The sequence below is a fragment of the Calonectris borealis genome, chromosome 1 (assembly GCF_964195595.1).
Source record: "Calonectris borealis chromosome 1, bCalBor7.hap1.2, whole genome shotgun sequence".
Taxonomy (NCBI): Eukaryota; Metazoa; Chordata; class Aves; order Procellariiformes; family Procellariidae; genus Calonectris; species Calonectris borealis.
Genome location: NC_134312.1, coordinates 189,787,923 through 189,814,144, shown reverse-complemented (window position 1 = coordinate 189,814,144; position 26,222 = coordinate 189,787,923). Strand labels below are relative to the sequence as shown.

The window sequence follows — 26,222 nt, the reverse complement described above, 5'->3', positions numbered from 1 at the left end:
TTTACAAGTGACTCTTTAGAGCAGGCATAAAATTTTAATCTGTTTTATTTTTCAGCTGTTGGGCTTTGGTAACCTCCTGTTTAGACGTAATTCCTGTTTGGGGGTGGGAATGTGCAAGGAAAGGGATCCATTTTAGCTGACTTTCTCTAAGGATGGAGCTGATGGATGCCTTTAAAATGAGTAAAATTTTAAATATGCTGGCCTGTACATAAAGTATTTAATACATAAAGGTTTCTGGTAGAAAAGACAGTGTCAGTGCATGATTGCTGGAGTGACGTACACGTGAATAATATGTTCAGTAAAAACTTCTGAGCAGTTTATAAGAGTTAGTGCAGCTCTTTAAAAAAAAAAAATTATCTTAGCGACTGTTTATATTTGCATTAAATAAAACAGGAAGGAAAAGGCAGTATGTGCTTAAAAGCACTAGAGGGAGCCAGGAGGAAGAAGAGGGGAAAACCGTTGAAGATATGTTTGCATTTTTAGGACTAGTTTATACAAAGCATCCATTTAAATCCTCCCGCGTACTTCAGCTAAAATGCAGGTACAGGTCGGCCGCTGCCTCTGGCTGCTCTCTGTTCACTAAAGAAATATCAATTTTCTAGGCCCGAGAGAGGCCAGAAGCTTTGCTGCTTTTTAAATGGCCGTAGGGAAAACCACCTGCCCCTCCGTAGACTGTACCCCTTTTTTTGCCTTGTTTTGTATTTGGATGAGCAGCCAGATGTTAATTTGCCGTTCGATGCTGGTGGCTGTTTTGGGGGGATCGGCGTATAGGCCCAATTCTGAGCTTGACTCACTCCGAGATTATATGGGGGAAAAAGAGAGAAAGTGGTGGTGTTGGTGCATGTCTGTGTTGGGGATCGATTAGATGAAGAAGAGTTTTAATGGCATTAATTTGGAGTGGTCACATTGCTCTTGCAAGGGATCTGAGGAAAACGAGTATCTACGAGCTTGTAGAATAACATACAAGTGCAAAGTTAGTGTAAAGTCCCTCCTCTTATTTTATGAGGTTTTAAAAGTGTTGTTGGACACACATTTTGTATTGCTTTGTTGTAAAGCTAAATGCCTTGAGTTAAAGTGTAACAGCTTTATGATGTAGATAATACAAGTAATTTGTTTTTAGTTCCCCTCCACCCTGATAAACTGCCATAATATTGATATCTTGGGATCTGCAAGTAGGATGAAATCCTGGGGGGGGTTCTTTAGTTTTCAGATTTTGGAGGGTGGGGGAATCTTTTTAGTATTCTAAAATTTTTCCTCTTGATATCCAGTATTACACAACTAAACCTGTCGCTGTAGAGAACTGAATTTTGATGGCCTGGGGCCTTGGCATTGAGCAATTTTGGGGGAAGGAGGGATGGATTGTTGTTGTTGTTGTTGTTGTTGTTGTTGTTGTTGTTGTTATTATTATTATTATTATTATTATTATTATTATTATCTGAGGCTGCCTAGGGCTTTGGAATGCTGGAAGTAATCTCGGAGGAGGGAGACAGACTGGAAGTGGGTGATTAAATAAGCAGAATTAATATGTATGTGCTGCGTGTTTATCATCTGCTGCTGTAATTTATTGCTACCACGCTCATTGTTCAAGTTCCCTAATTTCTCTTTTCCACTTTAGAAAATAAATGGAAAGGGCAGGAATAATGGGCTGGGGTTTTCTTCCTTGGGTCTTTATTAGATGGAACGATTTTAAGTTACGAAACCAGGGACAAACATTTCTCAAAAGTACTGTAACCATGCTTTAGCCTGAGGTCTCTGCTCACTTTAAAGGAAACAAATATAATGGAATTTAAATATGTGGAGGCTGGAGTCCTTTAGCAGTGCACAGAGATTTTTTTTTCAGTGTACTTTGAGACTATAAAGAATTGTTGGCTATTTATAATTGCATCATTTCAGATTTGAGATGGCTACAAATTAAGAATTGAAGAAAAGATTTCTTTTGAAATATTTAATAACCTCGCGGCAACAAAAAAAGCAAACAGGTAAGAGCACTAAGTAATTACGGCTTAATTCCTGTTGGATGATTCAGGGCCTTTTCCTGTCATCAGAGAATTAAGTGCACTGAAGATGAAACAGAGTATTGGAATAGCAGAGAATTTTTTTCCCCCTGCCCCTTTAGCTACTCTGCTTCACACGGATTCTCCTGCTGCGACGCAGGGATGGTGGCAGGCGTGTTTCTTGCTCTCCTGGTGTGTAGAGGGCTCCTATTAAAGCCCAAAAGTATTTCCTCAGGTAGAAGACTGGCAGAGTTGAACTGTAAATTGAGTGCATATTCAATTTATTCCTCAGAACCAGGAAAACAGGCATATTTAGTCCAAAACAGAGGATAGCAATTTTCTAGATAAATTTCTTATGCTTCTAAAGGGCTGCTTACTCAGAACGGTCTGTGAATACTCCAGGGAACTCAGTGATACACAGATTATCCAGTGGGACCCCTTAATGCGCAACTAAAACAGCTTTTTTGTGATTAGTCAATCTTTTTTGTGATTATTCAACGGCAGGGTAGCACCCACCAACGTTGAACTCCTCGGGGCGACAGAGGGGTGTCTTTTTACCTGTTGAAGTGGTGGTGGATGCACTATGGAAGGGATATAATTTCCCTCGGGAGAGTTAGAGGAAAAAAAGTTATTCTCTTAAAAACACACAGTGGAAATTAATGACATGGTGTACTTAGATTTTTGTGTTAGGAAAAGCCGGTACCTTCAGTAGTAGCCCAAGGGCAGAGTTTTTATCGTTTGACTTTTGCTATGACGTTTACCCAAAGGCCGCGATATCCGATAAAAAAGAAAGGGCCAACCCCAGAGCGGGTGTAAGGCGCCGCAGGGCGCAGCACCCCTTCCCTCTGCCCACCGAGCTGGGGCAGAGCAAGGTGCCCATGAAACTATGCCCGGCGCCAGTTTTTCCCCCCCAAGTCCTTCATGTCACGAAATGTCAGCCTGTGCTGGTTGTCCACGTGGCCGCTAAGCTTCGTGGAGAAAGATGCTGCTTCGGAGGGCGGCTCGTCCCGCTCCGAGCTTGGCGCATGCAGCATCCCTGGCTGAGCTCTCTCTGGAGGTGGCCTAGAGAGAAATTGCCACTTGGTGTCACTTGTTGCAGCGCTTTTGGGTGCAGCGGGGAGCAGCACTAGTGCCTGTTCCCAGGACTGTTCAGGGCAGTTCCAAAAACATGGGGCTGAGGTATCTTGATGATCTCTAAAGCGTAAGCACAAACGGTGGTGCGCTTTACAGATAAGTCGAGAGCACAAATCTGCTGGTCTGAGGTCGGCTTGGCACCTCCTGTGCCAAGGCAGGAGCAAATGCAGGGAGGTTAAGGGAGCAGGGACGACTTCTGCCTCTGCTGACTCTTGGCTCTTCAAAGTGAGGATTTGGAATACTCCTTTTTTGCCTCGCTTAGGAGCTGGGATTGCTAGCAAAGGATGTTAGCCCTTTAAAAAGTGGCTGTTTCATCTGTATTCCTCAGAAATGAGGTTTCTTGTGCTTTTTTGGTTGCCTTTAACATAGGGCTGTGAATAGCTACTGCAAGTGAGCCCTGAATCAAGATCTGATGCGACTGTAGTGCTGGTATGCGTCGGGGGCTGAGATTAGCTCCCCAAGCAAATGTAGCGCACAGAATTATTTTCAGTAACATAGGACTTTGGCTGGGCTTTGCCCTGAGGAAGAGGGGATGGGAGGTGAAATCTCCCCCCCAGCTGGTGAGCTCAGCAGAAATACATGCTGGGCTCCCATCCCTGCTGGGGCTCGGCCGAGATCCGGGTGAGGATGGGATTTAAATCCCATCCTGCGGTGCCCGCGGTGGCTGGTAAAGCATCCTCCTTTCCCTGCTCTCAACGCCTGCTAGTCAGCTAGGGGGGGAAGGCACTCGCCATTCCCTTTGGGAATATGTGGTGCTTGCTGAGCATTAGCTGCCAAAAGAGAAAAGTGAAGCATTAAAAATTCCTTTAATTGCATTTTGCTGTATTTGTGTGCTTGATAATAGCTGGTAGTACTTTTTTCAGAATACTTTCTTTAATTGTATGATTTTTTCCCCATCACGTCAGACTTTGAAAAAATAGTTTAGGCTAATGTTTTTCTTCGGTGGGATTTAAATTTTGCTTAGAGTAAACTGCAGGTTTCCCCCCGCCCTCCCTCCAGTATTGTTGTGGAAAAGTATTCGGATCTTTATGTTATAATATGTAGTCAGGCAGGAAGCAGCTTAACTTCGGCTTCTCTGGGCAGGACTCCGCTGAAAGATGTGGTGCGTGACCATGTTGATTTTATTATTATCTTGTAACAACAACCCGCTGTTGGGCTCCCTTATTTGCATTCTCAGCAGGACGGCAAGGTGAATAATTTAATTCCAGCAGCCTCCACCACGTGATGGTGTGAGGACCCGTCAGTGATGCCTCCCCTGCACCGACAGACTCCGGAGGGGAATGGAAACTTACAGAAGTGATGCGAAATCGTCGCATCTCCTCCCTTAACCCTGGAGAAATCTCTCGGCGGAGCGATCGCTTCTTCCTTTGCTTTTCCACGCGTTCCTCTGACGTGGAGTTTGGGGGGTGTGTGAGCCTGCGAGCAAGACGAGCGAGGGAGTGGGAAGCGGGGAGGGCAGTGGGGAAAAATGCACACCCAGCCACGCAGCTAGTCGGAGCAGGAACGGCGAGAAGCCGGAGCGAGGCCGGGAGTCCGGCCGCAGGCAGCAGGGAGTGGAAATTTACAGCTGCTTGCGAGCGCCTGTGCGTGTTCAAGCGATCTTTTCTGCTAACGCTTTTCCAGAGGCTGACAGTCACTCGGCAGAAGAAGAGCGGGAGGCCGAGTGGCGGGATCCCTTGTCTCTGCCACGTGTCGATCATCGGCGGCGGGGGGAATAAAGCGGAATTAAATGGAAGACAACTGAAGGCAGCTGCTGGCGGCGTGGGCTGCGGGGAGGCGGCAGAGCTGTCTTCAGCACCTGGCCATGGGGCTGCGCAGGGCTGCCTAGGAGCCCCCACCTTGCCACAGGCGGTAAGTGTCAGCCCAGATGATGTCCTCCGAGGGACAGAAAGTTAAGTGATTTAATAAAACTTTTCTTTTTCCAGCTAGCACCAGCCTTTTCGTAATAAACCGCTTGCCTGCTTGTTCTCGATAGTTACGCTGTTAGCTTTTTATAGCTTTGTAAACTGTGTTACCAGGAGTGGCTTTTTAAAGCAGGCAACCCTAAACAATGCCCCTCCTGTTACATAAGGCGCTGGCTCCGCCACCGAGCGCTCCGTGTCCATGGAATATCTCTGGAAATGGCTTTATTTACAGTGCAGTTTCCAAAAATAAAATATCTGCAATATATCATTTCTCTTGCTCCTCTCCGCTGACTGCCTACAGCTGCGGGCTGGCTCTTGAGATGCAGAGGAATGAGAGCGTGGCCACTTGCATAAGACATCGGGAAATGGTTAGAGATGAAGGGAAGATGAGCACGCGTGTGAACGGTCACAAGAAACAGCGTATGTAAATTAACCATCTCGTTACTTATAGTCAATAGGTCTCATCAACCTGAAATGCTAATTCTGTGGAATGGGCTATTTGTGAAGCCGTTATCAGGCAGAACTTTCACTGAGCTTAAGGGAAGGGTTTTTTTCTGAGCAAAGACTCTTTCTTAGACTAATATTAGTAGTAAAGTGAAATTGCTGCTATAGCAAATTATTTTAATGTGTTATGAAGGTACTGAAAGTAACACAGCAGGCTTGCTAAGGACATGGTCAAGTGAATGCTGTGTAGAGAGGTAACTTTCAGTAATATTGAACAAAAAGCAAAAATAGTATTCATGTTCCTCGCTAATGGGTTTAGAGGAAGTCTCTTCCCTCCTGGCTGCTGCCTGTGTTATTTAAATTATATTACCAGTTTCCATTATTTCTACAGTTATTATTACTACTAGAAATGGAAATTTAACTTGGTTTCCCTTTTACTTAAGTAAATGAAAAGCTGTTAAGGGCTGTTCTGTTAGAATTGTGTGTACTTCAGAGACATTAGTTAAGAGACCTCTTTCTGCATGACTGAGCTTCTGGGAGTTTTGCTACGGACTACATTTAGGCATGGAATTGAATTCTTAATTTTTTAGGTTTGAAAGACCTCCATGGTGACAAATGGAAATAGGGATCCCAAATATTCTTGACTCATCAATCCTGCACATTTGGTGGCTGTAAAACCGCTGGTTTCTTATCTTTCTAGTTCTATTCAACATAAAGTAGTAACCTACTACTTCTAGCTAGTTCATTAGCGTGAGTCGGAGATCCTGTGTAATCCTGTGATACAGAGATGATTGATGCAGGTGTGAGTGTGGTGCCACAGGACACTGTTTCTGCATGCTTTGCAGAAGCTGAATGTTACCTGGCATTGCAGTGTGCAAATGCTGGTTTGTAATAAATATTTTATAATAATAATAGATGTGGTAGCACAGGACTTGCTGCGATAAAAGGACACTAGGCAGCAAAGTCAAACACTCAAAAGGTTCCTAACTTAAGTCTGACATTTATCTGTGCCAATGTAGTCTGTTCTCTGTGCCCTACTCGGGATACTTTCACTAAGTTTGTATCATCACACATTTACACGCCCTTTCCCATCATCACGGCCTCATTCTGGGTTTGGCTGGTGAACACCTGAGCTGTAGCATCTGCTCCAGCAGCCCTGTCCCTCCACCCTCCTTTCATCCCCTTCTGCCCCTCTCGTGCTGGTAGAGCTCTTTGTACGACTGTGGGGAGAGCTGGACTGGAAACCAGTGTGACCTTTTTTTCCCCACCAGGCTATTTGTTGTTAACCTGGGTTGGTTCCCTGACCTGGCTCACCACGTGGCCCTGCAAACAGCTCTACCACTCCAACAGAGGCTGTAGGGGCGTGAATAGATGTGGAGCAGGGTGGCACTGTCACGGAACAGAGCGTTTATCAAACCGTGACCAGATATAGCTATTCGGTGTTTCATTTTATCCCCCGTGTTTGCTGAGCGCCTATATAGGGTTTTATTGAATGGGCATTCAAGCACTCAATTAAAAATAGAATTATTAATTGCTTTGAGAGCTTCCATAGGGCTACACCACAGCACTTGAGTGGAGCATCACCATGAATGCCCTCAGTTTCATAACAGTATTGAACAACTATGTGATATTATTATTCTCATTCTGTAGAGGTGATCAGGTTAAGGGCAGAGCTGCCTGCTTATTTTCCATGTCTGATCTTCAGGATGCTTGCCATCTGCTAAAAAAAAAGACGTTTGTGGCGATGGTAGGCATTACTGCAATGTTTTGTGTGTTCAGGTGAAGCTTCAGCCAATATCCACTTTCATGCAACAAGTAATGCAACAAGTAGCCAACAGCAAGGCTTATGATGAGTAAATTCTTGAGTTTTTGGAATAATTTTGTTGCCAAGCTGAGATGGCATTCATTCACCCTAACCATAAAACTGTCCTTTCTTCTGTTTATCTTTTGCCTCATTTGCAATGTACCTTCCAAAATCTGCAACTCGTTGAGGATTTGCAGAGAAGTTACTTGTTGTGTAGCCCTGATTCCTTCTGCGTATCGAAAGAAATGTGGGTCATGTGAGGGGACTGCATGGGGGAGGACGGATTGGACTTCTCCAGGTGATCATCACACATGGGGGCTTCCATCCCCTGGTTTGAGTATGTGACTGTAATTGCAACAACTTTCCCAAATGTGGCAGGAGAGAGAAATGAGAAGGGAATAAAGCATCTCTTCCATTATGTAGAGACTGAATTAGGCAAAATTATGAAGAAAGTGTGCTAATTCAGGCCCCAAATAGATGGGTCTTAGGCACACTGGGGTGAATGGGAAATGAAGGTCTTTTTTACATTCAAGAAGCTCTCACTCAATATGAGTTATTGAAATGTTTTGATTCTGATCAATAAGTCGATGAAGGTTAGGAACTAAGACAAGATGGATGTCTGATACTTGAAAGGAAGGAAATTCTTTCGCTCATTCATTTTTGAAGACCAAATGGCTTGTCTGGAGGAATGTCTGCAAAGAGTGCATGGATGGGCTCACGTGCTCTCTCCCATTCTTGCCTTCATGGGCAGGAGGAAGCGTTTGTTACCAAGCTGCTTAACTGAGTCACTTCATAGTGGGATGGGCCGGTGAGTGGAGTGATGTTGCCATCTGCATTTGGCCTTCATCGTGCTTACAAGCTCAGCTGCGCTGTAATCTTTTGAGAAAGTATATGATTAAGAGCGAAGAAATCGGGGAGGGTGCCTATAGACAGAGCTAGATCTCTTACTGTACTTTATTGTTGTATTAAAGAGCTCAAGATGCATTAATTTTTTTTTTAGTGCATTCCCTTTATGAGCAGATAAACTGGCAGAAGAGATATTTTGAAGACTGATAAACTATAAGCTTTGGTGTCAAATGATCTAGGTTTCATTCCTGACACAGCCACCGATTTTTTTATGTGGCCTTGGGTAAGTCTTCTAATCTTCTGTGCTTCAGCTCCTCCCTTTGCAGAGGGAGCAGAATAACAGCAGGTATATAGGTTTTTTTGGAGGTGTCTTTTCCATCTTGGTTAAATGTTTGCAGAGTTGGAGGCCTCTGAGGGAAGGCATGCCCTGAGTATGAAGGGATGTTATGTTACCTTTGACAGGCTACTGAATACACTAATACTTGTGTCTTGTAAACCTCATCCACCTCTGGATTAAACTCGCTGTTTTAGTCTGTGTGATTTTCTTTTTTTTTCTTTTTTTCTGACTTGAACAGAAACGGCCAAACATTTAGAAAATGGTGCTTTAAAATTGCCTTTTGGTGTTTCTGTCACTTACCTAAAATAAAATCAGTACTATTTTTTTTTTTTCCCAAACAAACACGGAATTATATTCCCTGAAAGCATTTTTGTAAAAGTAGGGCTTGTAAAACGCGCTGGAGACTCTGGCTCTGGCAGCTAAAACGTCCTGTTCATGCTGATGGCAACAGCAGGCTTTGGAAACCACCGTTCCTGCTACAGCGCTGCAGTGGGACCAGGAGAGACAACCTCCGAGGCCGGGAGTCGGTCCAGTAAGATGCAGCTGTTTCTTTCCTCAGTCTCATAAGCTCCTCACAAGAGCATACATGAGATGATGAGATGATGAAATAACATCATCACAACTAAATGTTTCAGAAGTTGGCTGGTGCCCCGTTACGAATTCAGGAGTGTCCACAATGCGTTTCTGATGGTATAAAAACATATGCTATTGAATAACCATTAGATGGAAAAAGTTTTCCTAGAAAGTAGGAAAGAAAGGGGTTCATTCAGCCCTGTCCCTTGCTGCCAGACAGCAGTGTCAAAAATTTATGAACAGATGGTCTGTAGTGTGCCTGGTAGAGTAGGTCATTTCAAAATCTCAAAGCTCCAGTGGTTGGAAACCTTTACATTTTCAGCTTAAATTTATTCATTGGCAGTTTATAGCCATTTGCTTCTGCATAAATAAAGTGTTATTGTTATTTGCGCTGAAATAACTTCTTCGGCTTCCCTGTATTTTTATTCTAAGTTTACTAAGGCGAGCACTTTTAGCCTTCTAGACATGCTGGTCTTCCTATTTTTCTGGCCAGCCTAGGGCCCTTCTCTGCACCCGCTCTAACCTCTGTTGATTTTACTTGACTGCGGGTGTTCAGGATTGTGTACAATGTTCCATATGAAGTTCCATCAAGACTTTGAACAAAGACATGCATACCTTTGTATTTCTACTGGTTACAGATTTGTGTTTGTCTTTCTCCTGTCTGTAAAATACCAGTGTAGTCACTGGTTATCTGTCTTTGTCATTTCTCATGGCAAGGCCTCAGCTTGAAGCAGATATTCATAGAATCATAGAATAGTTTGGGTTGGGAGGGACCTTTAAAGGTCATCTAGTCCAACCCCTCTGCAGTGAGCAGGGACATCTTCAACTAGATCAGGTTGCTCAGAGCCCCGTCCAACCTGACCTTGAATGTTTCCAAGGATGGGACATCTACTACCTCTCTGTCTCTTCTCCCATTCAGTATTATCTAATACTTTTTACTCTTAATTTTTATCCCATTTTTATGGATCTAGTTCAGGCCACCTAGTTTCTCAGGTAATGATATTCCAGTCGTCTTCTGTGATAATAATATCTTCCTATTTTCAGTCACCACAATTTTTGGGTAGGCTCTTAATTCCTATGCCTCTCTAAATAAGATCCTGTCCCCAAATTGCTCTTACCTTCTCAGATGATCAGTCTCCCTTTATGCAGTAATTTTCTTTCAACTAGTTTATTTTCTATTATATTCAATTTAGTGTATTTCCATGTCAGATGCATGGGTTCTACTGTGTTTTCCTCTGTCTAAAAATATATTCATAAGGGATTGTAGTATGAGCTACCTTTGGTAAGCTTGTGTTGCATTCTCTTCAGTTGTCATTCATCTTTGTGTTTCAGTTATTTTTAGACCGGTTTCTTGAGAAAACAAAGCTTATATGGTCACACTGTCCATCTCTCATCCTACTTCTCTTCCCAAGGTAACTTTTGAACTTACTGGCCAATTTCAAGCAACATTGACAGAGGGCTAGATGCCTGGAAAACACCGAGTTCCAAAAAATGGACTGAAAATAAGTGATTAAAGGAATAGGGAATTTAAACCAAATTCGTGCCCCTACTGAAGGGAAGACCTGCCAAGTAAAGCTTAGAGAGCAGAGAGCTGATACAAGGAGGAGGACAGGGCAGAAATGCCCAGCTGTGTTAAGAGCTTTAGCAAGAGCTTGTGCTTTATTTGATGCTGGAGAATCCAGTCATGAGGAGCAAAGCTGGAGGAGAGGAGTCCTGGTTTTGCCATGTGTCTTATGGAATAGCCACCCATAAGACTAAGGAGTACAGCTCCCAAATCTCAGCAAAGTGATTTTACCCCCGTTTGCTTCTACCTGTAATTGTGAATAGCACGTGCCCCCTAGGAGATTCCTGCATGGAGAAGCAAAGGGACCATAACCTGCAGCTGCCAGTATGTGTTTTCTGAAGTGACGGATCATCTTTTGCCAGATGCTGATGGGTTAAAAACTGTGTCCTGAGAAGGGATAAATCCAAAAAGGTTCTTTGATGCACATCTGGGGTTCTTCCCCTTTTTCTCTCTGTCTCCTCTGCTTGCATACAGCAGATGCTTTGCTTTGTATGTAAAACTGATAAATGAAGTGAAGCAGAGACTTGGCTCTGTACAGCGAAGGGGTGAACTAAACAGTCTCTTGAGTCCCTTCCAGCCCTATTATCAGTGATTTCGCTGTTGCAATTAGGATACTGGTAGGGTATGAAATGAAGAGAAATGGTATTTTATCACTGAGCAGTGCTGTGGTGCTGTGGTGAGACTGGAACTATAGAGTGGAAAAGTGCTAGCCTGGCTGTTGGAGTTTTATGGCAAAATTAGTGATTATTTAAATACAGACACCATACTCTAGACAGCTATATAAGTTACTTTTTGGGAGGAAACTGTGTTTATAATTTATAGTCAACATTTCAGTTAGAAATGTGGACTTCATTTTTTTTAAATCTCAGAAGCTCTAGCTCATGAGTACTTCCATTTAAAAATCAAATTATCTCCCCCTTTGCTTTTCCTTGTGTGGAGACTTCTAAAAGGGGAAGATGAAGGGATGGCTTCAGCAATCTGAATAAACCTACCCCACCTTGGATGAAAATACTTCTTTTCTGAAATGGAATGTGCCTGTTAAGCTTCTGCTCTCAGACTCTCTCTCTCTGGTATCTTCACATCCTCATGCCGTGTCTTCACGGACGATAAAAACATGCAGAACCATGTCCTTCTTGAAGTGTGTTGTGAATTATTAATCTTCTAATTGCAGCACGTGCGGGATTATGGGGTGCTTGGCGCTCGCTAGCAGCGTTTAAACAAATTTATTGTATAATAGTGGCATCCCACTCTTTTCCAGTGCTTGTATGTAGCTGAACATGCCCAAATGAGTTAGTCGTTAGTATACCCAGACTTCAGTCTTGCACGTTGTCAGGTCGAGGTGTGACTGCTCTGTTGCTAGCTGGATGGTGCTGCCAAAGCTTGCAGTTGTGAGCTCCATGGGAGCAGGACTCCGCAACTGAGAGCTCAGCCAAGGAGTGAAGGCTACGTAGCCAAAACTACATAGCCAGAAATAAAAATGAGTTTGAACTGAACCGTGAGGAGCTTGAAAATGGAAATCCGAAAGTGGTAAGCTTTCAGATGTTGAACATGAAAATATTCCTGTAAAACTGACCTAGCAACACATGAGAAGCTGTATACAAATTCACCTACTCTGGACACTATAAAGGGACTTTTGGTTTAAATAAGACATTTAAAAATATTTCCTGTGTGTCATAGAAACTGTTCTTGTAAAGATAATCTGCAAAAATAATTTGAAATTTTTTAATAAGATGTTAGGACAGAGTCTGTATAGATTTTTTTTTATTTTTAATTTTTTTAAAGTACTCCTCTATAGTTTGAATTTTGTACTTGGCCGTTTTATGTGGTTGCTATTTATAGTTGTAGTAGAATGTATATCCAATCTGGGTATTAATTCCATAGGATATTTGGGGATTAGTAACACATGGATGTATGGCACAAATGGGGTCATACTTCCTGATGGACTCTGTAGCATGTCAGATGTAACAACCAAGCAGGAGAGGAGTGGGTTCTTTGGGACCACTGGAATTTCTTCTTTATACTGTGTGTATTGTGCTTGTTTAATTCTCTCCTTTAAAACCTCATGTATAAAGCTTTTTTTAAATTGTAAAAGTTGAAGAAGAATAAGGAGATTGAAGTGGTTTGTATATATATACATGTTTTCACAACTTGCAAATGTGTGTAGGGAGGGATGGTGATGGTTGTCTTTCGTTGTGGAAAGAGATGAAAGTTTGAGATTATTTTTGCTTTTGTTTTCTTTTTTTTTTACCTCTTCTTCGTTATCGTACAAACTGGAATGCAGTCCAGAATGGTGCTGTGCTCTCCCTGGAAAGTGGTACTGCCTTAACCAGAGCATATTCCCATCTGTAGTCTGTCCATTGACTTCAGTAGATGTTTGTATTGGACCCTCAGCAAAACCCATGGGAATTCACAACTTAATGCTCTGTAGGATCAGAAACTAAGCTACTTGGTTTCTTTCATGTATAAATAGAGTGATGTGGTATTTGCCTTTCTAAATGTACAGAGGAAGAATGTTTTAAATTAAACAAACAAAACCATTTTCATTAAAATGCTCAGTCTTTCATTTAAATGCCATGAAAACATTTGTGTCCATATTTTGGCCTGATCCTCTTATTTAATTCAGGAAATGTTTTACACAAGTGAGATCTGACCCACAGATTCTCGAAGTCTGTCAGACTTAGGGGGTAGCTTCCACTACTTCGTCTCGAGAAGCTTTAGGCTGAAAAAGAAAAGCAGCTGAAGAAGAAGGAGCGATGGTGGAGAAGCTGGGACCTTACCTTGCGATGCTTTAAACAAAGGACGCTTTTGGTACACTGGCGTCTACAGTTAGTTGTCTGCATTGCGATGAAGCCGGTGAAGTTTGGCAGAAGCCACTATCAGAAATCTAGTGGAGCCTGCCAGATACGTGGTGTCCAAAAAACGTTGGACACAGGCATAGACTTGCTGGAGCGCTGGCCTGTAGGTCAGGGGCTTTAGGAAACATCCAGCTCCTGCACAGGTGCTGAGCAGTTGCTTTCCACGTGCTAATGATGGCTTGTGAATCCTGGATGAACTTGCAATAACTGCGCGTCAGAACTTTTACTGCTCTGCTGAGTAGCTGAAGCAAAATATAGTGCCTGAGGCATACCTTTTTCTCGTTCATTAATGTCCTTGTGTGTTTTTATTGCATTTTCATATAAACCTTAAGAGCTATTTTTGTTTCTCGTTTGATTCAAGGCAGTCCTCTTCTATCCTGAAGGAAGAAATCCAGGTGAAGAAAAACCATGCCTTTGTTTAGTAAATCGCACAAAAATCCTGCTGAGATTGTGAAAATTCTGAAAGAAAACATGGCCATATTGGAAAAACAAGAAAAAAAGACAGACAAGGTATGAGGTAATGTTGTAGAAGACCAATAAGGTTTTTATGCCGGGGAAACAGTAGAATAAAGGGGATAAAATTGTGTTTGCTCACTGCCCTGGTTCTGCAAGTGCTTGCACACGTAAGTAGCTTTGTGTTTGAATGGTCCTGCTGAAATCAGGGGGCTTTTGCATAAGTAAAGTACAACAGATCTGGGAATCAAAAAGAAAATGTTGAGATCCAGGAGCCTCAGCCAAAACGAAGGGTGATCTCCTACTATTTCAAATAGTAATGCATCTAACAAAAGAGCTTGGAAGGCTATTTGAAAACTATTATACTGTTAATTGTTTTAGCAGGATAACAAATGAGACTGTCAATGTGTAGGTACTCACAGAGCAAAACTTGCTTCTGATGAACATTTTTCGCATAGAACAGCAAACCTGTATGTATTCAGATGTATATGAGAGATCTCACTCTCAATCCTTTCCAATCTTCTGTGAGCTAGTGCTTCATAAATGAGCTGCGCTATTCGTATTCTAATTATAGTGCTGATACTGATTTTTGCTGATACTGTTGCTCTCCTCTAACTCTGTGACACAGACCTGAGTTACTTTTGCCACTCTTCCAGTGACCAGTTGAGAAGATGCACCCCAGCATACAAAATGCTCCCAGTTAGGAATCTGTGCTTACATAAAATCAAATAATTTAATTTTTTTTTTGCATCTGACACTCTGGCCCTCTATATTATTACTGTAGTAGAAGTGTATGATTTTAATTAACAACAAACTAATTTTAGGTTAAAACTGAATGTCAGTGAAAACAGAAATAGCTGATAAGTGACATTAACACGTATTTCGTGCAGCTGCTGTTTGTGTGTGCATGTTGTGCTTCCCCCCCTTGTGCAGGCGCCTGTATTAGAGTGAACCCAACCCAAAAGGTAAGCACACAGCCCTTCGGGCCCTTAGTGAAATCCTCTTGAAACTTTTCAGTTCAAAGCAAGTAGCTCAGAGTATGTTAATTAGGTAAGATCAGTCACACAGATTTCAGGGAGGCCTCTGGTATTTGATGTCTCATGCTGAAATACCTTCGGTTAACTGAAAAGCACTGAGAGAATTTGACTCTGAACTAAAACTTAAAATAAGTAACTAAATAAACCAGCAGGGTCTGCCCTCCCCTGCTGAATTCATCCTTCGGAGCCTGATTAAAGAAGACATTCAAAGCAGAAGCTCTAGACTCGGGTTTCTTTTTGATTCGCTTTGCGGCATGACTCCTCTGGGTTGTGGTTTTGAGGATTTTTGGCTTTGAGCTGGTTTGTTTATTTGGGTGTCAGTGACAAAGGAGGAGAAATTCAGACTTCTTAGAAAATTGAGAACTCGATGTCAATTTTTCATAAAAGTTAGAACAGCTGGCGTGTGTTTTCCTCACAAAGCAAAAGATAGGGGAGCGTTCCCCCGGCATATTAGGATGGAAACAGCTCATGAATTTAATGACGACACTTATTTTCCAGGAGGAGGTTGGTTCTTAGTATTTTCTGCCGTACTTTATCGCTATGGGATGGAGGCTGTTGCTGGGGTGAATGTGGGTGATCGGGGGAGAGGAGGGAAGGGGGACAAGGCAGTCGCTTCAGCAGCAAGGCAGAAAGTGAAGAAAGCAGCCTTTTTTTGGACGGTATTTACACATATGCTTTACGTGGCTTGTTGACTCAGGACTTTGCGCTGCGATGTAGAGGAAGCACATAGGGCCTTTCTCCCTTCAGAAGGGAGGATGTGAGACTCCTCAGTAACGCTACCTTTCATCTAAAGCGTTGCACTGAGCTGTCCTGAAATAAATACCTATTAAAGAAAATAGCCGGATTCATTCTCCTGAGTTTAGGGAAGTAAATAATAAGCAATATCTTTAGTACTGTGACAACAATAAACTTTAAAAAATGGCAGGAAAAATAACTCTTGCAAAAAAAGTCACCCCATCACATCTCTTACTATCCATACTGGTTTGTGGGCTTAGTAAAACCATTTTTAAGTGTTGTTTGCATTTTAAATTGGAGAAGGAAAGATGATGGGGAGACTTTCAATGGCACACAGGTTTTCAAAACTTACTCACTTAGTAATATGAATGAATAACATCTTGTCTTTTCATGGGTATGATTAGAGAAATTTAACTGAAAACAAAAGCAAAGAAAAGCAAAACACAGCGCTGCACTCTGTGCTCTTCAAAACCTGGCAGTTTTTAAATTTACCTCCAATCTGATTTCCAGAGGGAGATGAAATGTGTCAAACTTTCATAAAAGGGCCCAGAGGTCTGGCTCCTGCAAGAGCCACAGACGCTGGATATCCCAGAGCTGGTTTTGGACCCTGTGGGCCTATGAACACAGAAGTTTGGGAATCAGGGCTCTCCCGATTTTTCAGATTTCTGGCTCCTTGTCGCCTTCCATGTGAACTGGAGAGGTGCCGTTTTGCCTCACCATAAACCCGAGGTTCCCAGGACTTCTGGGGAACGACTCTGCAGCATCCCCGATTTTGCTCGCGGGCAGAATAGCTTCCAACTAGGACTTGCCTCAGATGCTTAAACAAGAAGATTTATCCTGTGATAATTGAGCTGTTATTGTAGCACAGCCAGTGTGGTATGTGGGCTGAGACAGCTAAAAGCTGCTAATACAGCCGGAATTGGCAGAGAAGTGTGGCAAAGCCTAAATTAACTGCAGGGCTAGCGGAGAACCTCCTCGTTTCCTTTCCCAGTTGAGAAATAGTAAGTACGAGGTGAAGATGCCCTGGGCAGCTGGGGGGGCGCGAGGTGGGACAGGGAGAGGCTGGATGCAACTTTCTGCAGGAACCGTCTGTGCCTCGGAGGGGCTGTTTTTAGATAATGCAGAAACGATCATTCCTACCAACCTATGCAGTAGGCAGGTAGAGGGAGCTTTACAACAGATCAGTTAAGACTTTCCGAGTAATGGGAAGAGGGGGGAGGACACAACTTAATAGATAGGATGCAGAGAAGCCACTTGTAAGTATAAAGGCAATTATATATATTTTCTGAGACACATTTCCATGTACACACATAATGTACAGAAGTTTGCACCCTTTCTTAATGATGGTTTTTGTTAGACATAGAATAGGACCCAGTCAGACTTTGACTGAGCTCTATTGACTGTGCTAGCATCTGTCTTCTTAGATAAGGATTGAATTTGACCCAGTTCCTCCATGTGTCTTCTTTTTTTTAAACCTATTAATGTGTGTAGTGTTGCCATAATGCTTTTTAAACACTCTCAACTGAAAAATAAGCTAAGTTTGAATGTTTGGTTCTTACTTTTATTTTATGGATCGGTGTGGTTTTTTTTTGTTTGCTTGCATGGATGTATGTGTGCTTAAAGGTTTGCCGTTTTCTCAGCTACATTCTGATGGTTCTCAACCACATGTTGAGAAGTGCCACCACACGTGGCTCTTCTTCCTCTGAAGTGCTCTTTCTAATACCTTCTTTTTAAATTTTTTTAAAATAACATCTATTTTAAAGAAGGTATTGCAGCAGTGACAAATCAAATGTAATAATTGGAGGATTAAGTAGGGTAAGACAGAGCTGGAAAAGTGGACTAAAGCCTTCTTTATCAAGCATCCTTCTCTCTTCCAACATCTGAAATAAATAAGGTGTTCTTGTGACACGTACAATTGCTGACATCCTATTCAGGCTTTGATGCGGTGAAGAACAATTAATTATGTTTTATTACAGAATTCTATAAAGGCCATAAAAAGTTAATCTCGGTCATGTAGAACCAAACTGTGCTTGGATTTAATGAGAAATACCCATTCTGGAATTAACTAGAAAAGCAGGGAAGTATTTAAATACCTAGTAAATGAAGCCTTCAGAGCTTAGACTCTCTTCCTTTCTTTCTGGCACAAACTGCTGTAGCATTCGCAGGATGCACGTAAATAGGGAGCAAGAGGGGAGAAACCCTGATACCAAGCGGACAGATCTGTTGAACCTGAGGAATAACGGACAGCATGTGACACGCTGGTCATACTGCTTCATTTAGTACTGATATGCCGCCATGTCTTTTGTTGTAAAAGAACATCAATAGAAAGGATGACTGACCCATCTCACAAAAAAAGCAGGGTGACATCTCGACTTCTCAAAGCCTTGTGTTCAGCTGGTGAGTCCGGTCAGCGCGAAGTAGTGCCGGTGGCATCCAGTATGTCGCCGAAGGATGTCCTTGAACACATCACCCTCTCGCTGCTAACCAAACACCTTTGGGTGCGGCACCCGTGACTCAGTGCCACCTGCGGTGCCTACAGGTTTGGTAACATTTTCTGAACCCGCCCTGCAGCAAAAGCCTTCAAACGTCACAGGCTTTTAATTTAGCACGGCAAACCGATCTGGGGTCGGTTGAAACTTGGCCTCATCTTTGCACTTGGCCTAGATGGGCTGAAAGATTTGCAGTTTCTGGCGTAGCTGGTCCAAGACTTGGGTTTGTCACAGAAGATGAACCCGAGTGAGTTAGAGCTGGTTCAGGGGGCCGTGCTGAGTGTTCTCCTGGCAGGCAGAACCGCAGGCTGCAGCGCCCTTAGTCGGTGTTCAGAAACATCGTGAAGCCGAATGTAAAATAACCTGAAGTGTTTAGCTTCTTCCCCTTTCACTTAAATAGATCTAACGAGACTGCTTGTTTGGGTAGGTCACTGTAATCTGTCCTCTGTTTCGTCTCCGTGTGCTGTAACGCATTTGGTACTGTTCAGAAGGGTCAGGAGAGCAGCATTTTATTAAGGCTACAGTTAAAAGACTTTAAGACTTCTGGAACAAATATTTATATCAATAAATACTGCTTTTTTACATAGCACCAATGAAGCCATTTTCAGCTCCTGTTCACCTTGCTCGCTCCTGCGCCGATAAAGTGGCTGGGGACCGGTGTGCGAGATGGGGTGCGTGCGGAGGACGTGATGTGCACTTGCATGGAAGAACGATTGCGTGACTACTGTGAACGCGAATACCCATGGATGCGATTCTGCAGCTGCCAAAGTCAGTTGCAAAATTGCCTTCGACTTCATTGCTGCACACTGAAACCAGGAGAATGAGATAAGAAGGGCTTGGCACCCCTTCCTTCTAGCTCTGCATGTCCTGGGGTTTTGTGGAGCGTTTCATGTTTCAGCTTCCCCGTTCCGCTAAGGCCTGTTACCACTCTAGAGATGGGAGAAACTCCAGATACTATCAGGTGCTGGTGCCAAGAGTTTAAAACCTGTCTCTTCTGGTTGCTTTTTTTTTTGTATTTTTAAGGACCTTACAACCTTTAGTTCTGTCTAAAGTGCAGGATTAACAGTGGGAAAGGAATTTATGTCCAGGTGGGGCAAACCTGTCTCTTCCATTTAATCATACTGCCATTTAGAAGGCGTTTCCCTGTTGTCCCTGCTTGGCCAAATTGTCTTTGCCAGCTTCCTTGAGTACTGGGCCATAATATTTTGCTAAATGACAGAGTTCGTACCTCCTGGTCCAAAACGTTCCACTGAAGTCACGATTTGTTCCTATATATCCCTTTAGCATGGCATTGCAGCAAGAATAAGTCAGTTGGGATGTTCCTGAAGCTGCGTAGATGTTGGATTCAGATTCTGCTAATGGCTCTTCTTGGCAGATCTTACAGTTGCACGTAGAGCGAGTTGTGTTGGCACTGTTCTCTTAGGATAAAAATTGGTTTCAATCACACAGAATATTTTTAAACAGGGCGCTAAGCTAAAACAAGACAAAGCCAAACGAAGCAGCTTTATGCTTTTGGTTGTAATGTATAGCATGGAGTACTGGCAGTTCACTGAATCACACATTGGAGTATTTTGTATCGCGCTGGCAGGCATCTGTGTGTGTTACTGTCTGCTGCTGTGCAAGACAGCAACAGTTTAGCAAGATATTTTTTGCCCTGGAAATATGCTAGGTACACAATCAGAAGCTGTACGGTCCTATTCGCCATATTCTTATGAACAATTGAGGATTTCCTGATCACTATGCAGATGCCAGATGTCAGGCATCTTGTATTTTTTCTTACATATATTTAGCATCTGAGTTTGGAAAAAGTTCATGCAATCTGTTTTTTCTTCACTGTTATGATTAGTCATAAATGTTATATTAAATCCCTGGGTGAATAAAAGTAAGAATAAGCCCTTCTGACCTGTAATATAAGTACATATGGGTGTACATAACCTGTTGGTGAAACAGAGGTAAAATAGAGACAACCCACTGAAAGCTTTGAGAAGTTGCAGTTCAGGTGTAGGACCTCGGACTGTTGAGGCCGGATACTTTTCCCCTTGTGGTTTTTGTAATCTTCCTTGGAGAGGAGTAAAAAGGTGCAATGAATCTACCTTGCATAACAGCAGATCCATTGCTCTGTCTCTCTGACAAGCATAATAGGTCTGATCATGAGCACTTAATATCGGCACTTTTAAGATAGATGTGAAATTGCCGTAAGTAGCTAAGGAGAGGGAAAGGGCAAGGTTAGTAAGTAGAGGTAATTTTTATTAAGCCAGTTGGAATAGCTAGAAATTTAAGTTGTTGAAGTTGGGGATTCTTGGTAAAGTATCTCTGTGGTGTGCTACAGGGTTTTTAAAAAACTACCTCTATGAAGTTTTGATTTCTGAAGCAGATCTGCTTTGTTTATTTTGCTATATCACGCACAAGCAGTGTTGGAGATAAAACAGCTTAGCCTGTGAGTATGGAAAGTCCCAACTCATGTAATTATGGAAATAAAAATTCATCTTTCTGCGTGAACAACAGATAAGACCTCTGTTTTAGCCTTCTATGCTACTCTTCAAAATCTCTCTGGAAGATTTTACAAGAACAGAAAAAATTTAAGACTCGGAGGATTTCTTTGTAATCCCTTAATGAAAAAACCAAGAAACTCCTTATTGAACTGTCTTGTATAATTGTGGAATACAGAGATAAATTTAACTGTTTTGCAGCATTCCTTAATAACACTAAATTACTGCCCTAAGATCATTGTCATGCTCTTTGGCCCAGCACATAGTGTTACCCATTCTGTAATGAAGACTGGACCTTTGCAACAAAATCGGCTAGTCTTCACATGTGCATTATGCTGTGGAGAGTCTTGAGGTCTTTCAGGGAAGACTTTTTTTTCCGTATAGAATTTCAGGGAATAATGTCTTCATAAGCTCCGTTCTTTGTGTTATGATCCATTAAGTCAACAATGACAAGACTTTGATCAATGAGGAAAACAAGCCTGAGACCAAGTATCTTCAACTCATAACGTTTCCAGCTCTCCTTGTTGAAGCTGTTGGTAGGTTTGGAGGGACACATTAATGCTGACAAACTCCCAACTTTGTAAGCAGGGGTGATTGAGCACATTTATAATTTAACTTAGAGAAGTTATATAAGCTTATCTATGCTGTCACTTCTCAAGCTCCAAGGTTATTGTACGTCCTCTAGTCCAGTAGGGTTAGCAGAGTAATCCAAGAATTGTTAGACTTCAACATTTACACAAAATGTTATATTTCAAAATGGACCCAGAAACCTCTTGTGGGTTGCCAGTCACTATAAACTCTGTAGATAAAGAGTTGTTTCTTGTTGGCAATAACTTGTGAGTCTGTTGTGCCAAAGTAGAGAAGAAATGGCCATCATCATTGAAAAATCTGCCTTCACTGCACAGGTCGGTACGGGTTGTGGTCTCCTTCACTCCCCTTACACAGCTATTGCAAATCAACCTTCTAATGCATTTGAGACTTAACCACGTACCCACCCTGAATCTTAGTGTTCTGCGGTGGAATTGGATCCTCCCAAGTTTGGATGTTGTGAACTGAGATGCCTGTAGACTAGAAGCCCGTGAGTTGCTTTAGGAAGTCAAGATCCTGATGTCTGCGCAGTGACAGCCACACAAACGTTAAATTGATGCGTGTGCTGGGAATCAGCTTGCATTTCATCTCGTGCTTTGTTGTCCCTGGCTGCAACTTTAATTGTCCAAAGATCAGCATATCCCACTTTTGACGTTTGTATGTAATACATATAAGCTGTTCTGTTTAGGATTCTGTGTTCAAGTTATCTCTTCTCCCTCTTTTTTTCCCTCTGCTCACATCGGCTTCTCTAAATATAATGGCATCAATTCAGTCATGATGTAAAGGACTCATAGCTAGAGGACAGAAGAAAAATCTTCTGGAAAGAAGATTAATTGCTTAATTGCAAGAACGAGACAAATGGCTGAAGTGCTTAGATATTTCATGAAACCCTTTCTTTTGCTCTATAACTTCTACTGAAGTGAGAGTTGCAGCACTTTGCTCTTGTTGCTGTTGCCACTGATGGAGAATAAACAGTAGTACGGAAGTTATAATAGACTTCGGAGTTTCTATCAAATCTCTGTTTTTTTGTCATTGAAATTCTGTTTGTGGCATTGTTGCGGGGAAGGGTGTCTTGCTGAGGTTTTTGTTAGTTTTTGCAAATTTTCCTAAAGAGGGTCAGGCCCAGTCTGGCTTCTTACAACAAGCTGTTCCGCAGTTACGTTTCTGTCATCTCTTATTTTTCATGTATTTGAGTGCATGTATTTGCTTTGTTGTTTGTTTTGGACAGATCTTGGGTCTTCGGATCTTGGAATGTCTTTTTTTTTTTCCCCCTGAGTCTTGAGCAAGTTTCCATCCCAGAAACAGTGCTTATGTACTTAGGGTATTATTCTAAAAATGCTGTAAGATTAAGTGGAAATGTCAAAGTGGAGGCTAGAAGTGGCTGTTAATTTAAGAATCTGTGTTCAGAATTATGGTTTTCCTCCAGACAGGTTATGAGGGATAGGCACAGAAGAGCGGTCCTTAGATTTGACCAAGAATATCTTTTGGTGGCAGGTTGAATGTTAAACCACAGACTATCCAGAGGACTTGAAGGGGGAGGAAGTTAAACACAAAATGTCAATTGCATGTAGAAAAGCTGAGAAGATGAGCGGATGGGATGGCAGATGATTAGAGAAATACAGCCATGGTGCCCAGTTGTGCCCATCAACACCGCAGTATTCTGTAGTTTCATTTTCTCCTGCAGCGCTTTACTTTTTGGCCTCCTTTTTGAGAATTAAACCTAAAGCTGAGTCTTGCAGACATTTTTCTACATATCAGAAAGGACTACTTACACTTGAAAGGAAAGGTATTAATTTTTTTGTAACCACAGAATGCCAGAGATATTCACACCCTGCCCAGCAGAATGGGTGAAAAGCCAAAAATATACGGGTTTTTCCTTTGATATGAAAATATTTGCACAGCTATTATAAAGATTTAGAGCTTTAGTTTCCAAGATAGCACCCCTGTTGTTAATCCCATCTGTACTCTGTGGGATATCTCTAGTGACATACCACTAACATTTGAGGTAAAAATAGGCTCTTTTGCTGAGCGACGGTAAGGAACAACAAGACTTCTGCTGTGGCTGAAGTTATCACGTAGTCATATTCATTTACACGCTGCTCATGCTGACCTATCTCAACTAGCAGAAAACCGAGAGTAGATACAAACAGATTGGGGGATAACACTTCTTTACGCTATGCAAAATCAATGCTTGAATCTTCCAGGTAGATGCAGTGTGAAAGTGGCTTTTTATTCGTTTTCTTTAGGATTTGTAGGCTTTTTCTAGGATTTTTATTCACTAATGTGAATAAAATCTGTGATTTAAATCAGTATTATAGAGTTGGGAGATCAGCAGCAGTTGAGAGATGCCTCTCCGGAGCACTGTGGAGTTATTTTATGCAGATTGATGGGGTGGTATTTGAAAGCATGACATTTTTCCTTTCAGTTTATGTGGGAGATGTATTGAAATTATTGATCTGGCTTTGAACATCCATTAATGTCCAGTTAGCTTTTACAAATGACTCTTGGGTTTTCTGTGTGTGTCTTGATTTTTTTTTTTCCCCTCCTAAGCTAACAAAATGCTGATTTCAAATAAATGTTTTGCAATATAGATGTGAAATGCTGTCCTATCTTCAGCATCTTTAACCATCTTGCCTGGCACTTTGCTGTCATTCTCAGCTTTGCTTTGAAACCTGTCCCTTACTTCCTTCCCACTTGCTGCCGAAAAATCCAACCAGCCTTGCTGCGGGTCACACGTGTATTAAATATACCCCGATCCAGAAAAAGCCATTGCCTCCATAGCCCCATGGCTGGAGCAGGTGAGAGTTAAAGCACACATACACTTGTGAAAAAATAACACCTTTGCTCCACGGAGTCTTTATCTGTGTGAAGTGGAGCAAACCTGGGAGGGGAGCATGAGCCAGAGCTGCCGTGCTGTGGCCGGCACGGTCGTTTCCCTTGGGAAGTGGAACGTTATCGTTCACAGCTGACTTAAACCTGCTGACTGCCACGAATGCTACGCTGTTACCTGTTTGTACGCGTTTCTCTTTCATTTTCCTGTTGCAAGCTTTCTGGTCAAGATATTTTGTAAGGTATTTCCTGATTTGTCCTCTGCATTAGGTACCTGAAACATTGCACAGAATTAGTATACACTAGGTGGGAGCAAAAGATGAGAGACTTATTTTAGTTCGCTTGGTGGCAGCTGTGGAGCTTTACTAAAGCAAATTGTTTAATTTAATTAGTTTCCCAACCTGAGACTGAAGTGCCTGTGCGCTCAGTAGGCAAATCCCTTGTGGAAGATGCTGGCTCAAACCGCACGTGATGAGGAGAAATAGGTGGTGGCACCGCAAAGCTGGCAGGGGTAGAAGGATTTATGTGGGTTACCAGCAGAGGGGCCGGGACAGTCCCTCAGCAAGCAGTTGATGGGGAGGAAGCACAGCGGCCACTTTGCCGGCGGGAGGAGCCGGCCGGTTCGGTAACCTCCATCTGGCACCTCTTGCCCCACGCGTGTCGATGGAACCCACTGGGGAGGATGGGGGGAGCGATGCTGAAAGTGCTGCCGCTTCTGCGGGGCAGCGCCTGTCTCCAAACCCGTAAAGGATCTTGGTGATGCTGGTTGGTAATCGCACTCCTGCCCCTGCTTTATGCCCGTGGTCTGTAAGTGATGGCATGCTGTGTTTAAATTGAATATATCTATATGCTTGTGTAGAACCTGCAGGATCCAGTGTGAATGTTCCAGCCTCAGTGATTACATTAAATTATTAAAACCATTTTACAACAGATAATGATTATCGTAGGTACGGTTAGAAGCTTTTGTTTTGAACTGCTTGTCTTTTAAAACAAAACACTTTTCTGTTTTCTTTTTTTAAACAAAACCCTTATCTGCTGCTGAACAGGCATCGGAGGAAGTGTCAAAATCTCTGCAAGCGATGAAGGAAATTCTGTGTGGGACCACAGACAAGGAGCCACCTACAGAAATTGTGGCTCAGCTGGCGCAAGAGCTATACAACAGTGGCCTTCTAGTGACGCTTATTGCCAACCTGCAGCTGATAGATTTTGAGGTAGGTCAGCATCCATAAATCTTTTCATCTCCTTCGTCTCAGTGTTGTCAGTGAGTAGAGCTCTGTTTTTCTGAAGTCTAAATAATTTTATTGCATTCAAAACTGTTTTTCACATGCTGAAGAAAGTAGCTGCTGTAGATTGGTCAGTGTCCTGATAGACGTGCTCATATACTGGAAGTAAATGCAATGCATCTGATTTTTTTTTTATTGAAACAAAAACAATAAAGAAATATTGCCATGTGTATCCAAACAAGCTAGGAAGTGATGCTGAAAATACTGTCTATGATCGACCTTGTAAGCTGCAGTGATGAACCTCTTACTTTGGGATAATGCAACAACAGCCAACCGCCAACTCTGAAGAGTGTGTCCGATTTAGAAAGGGTCCAGGGACATGGAATAAAAATAATTGGAAGCATGGGAAAATCTCATGTGAAAAAGACTGAAAAAAATTAGGATGGTTTAGTTGAGAGTAAAGGGGTTGAAAAAAGTGTTAGAAACTGACAGCAGGTGGCAAGGTAAATTGGGTTGCCCCCACTTAGTTCTTTGGATTAAAAGAAGAAAGGAATATAACTTTTTTTGCTAGCAGAAAGATTAATATGAATATATATGTGTGTGTATATATATATTATTTAATTTTATATATTTATGTATAAAATTATATATTCCATGGAACTCCTTGCCAATTTTGTTGTTAAAGCCAAAAACTTAGTAGACAACTCCTAAAACAGCTGAACTTGCTTATAATAAGGAGAAGAAGAGTTATGGTAGAAAAGATTGCAGTAATTCAGGATAAATATAAACCCTTTTAATTGACCTTTTACTGGTAGGGACTGGGAAGAAACTTCGTCACTGGCAGGTCATTACAGTATTCCTGTGGTCTGCGGTCAGCGGGGATGGTGGTCCCCAGGGATGGCTGTTATGCGTCCTGCGATTTCT

The 26,222-nt window shown here is 42.3% G+C and overlaps 1 protein-coding gene across 6 annotated transcripts in view; it reads left to right on the top strand.

The window, feature by feature from the left end:
* CAB39L (calcium binding protein 39 like) overlaps positions 1 to 26,222 on the top strand; it is a 66,466-nt gene that overhangs the window by 15,496 nt on the left and 24,748 nt on the right. For 3 of the 6 annotated variants that reach the window (XM_075139630.1, XM_075139629.1, XM_075139627.1), the window contains exons 2-4: positions 4,752 to 4,979; positions 13,817 to 13,965; positions 25,122 to 25,286. In XM_075139630.1, coding sequence (XP_074995731.1) covers positions 13,864 to 13,965; positions 25,122 to 25,286 — 267 coding nt within the window. In that variant the 5' untranslated portion in view covers positions 4,752 to 4,979; positions 13,817 to 13,863. Of the gene's footprint in view, positions 1 to 4,307; positions 4,535 to 4,751; positions 4,980 to 13,816; positions 13,966 to 14,798; positions 14,874 to 25,121; positions 25,287 to 26,222 lie in introns of those variants that run through there. The other 3 variants (XM_075139631.1, XM_075139626.1, XM_075139628.1) reach the window with 2 other exon arrangements.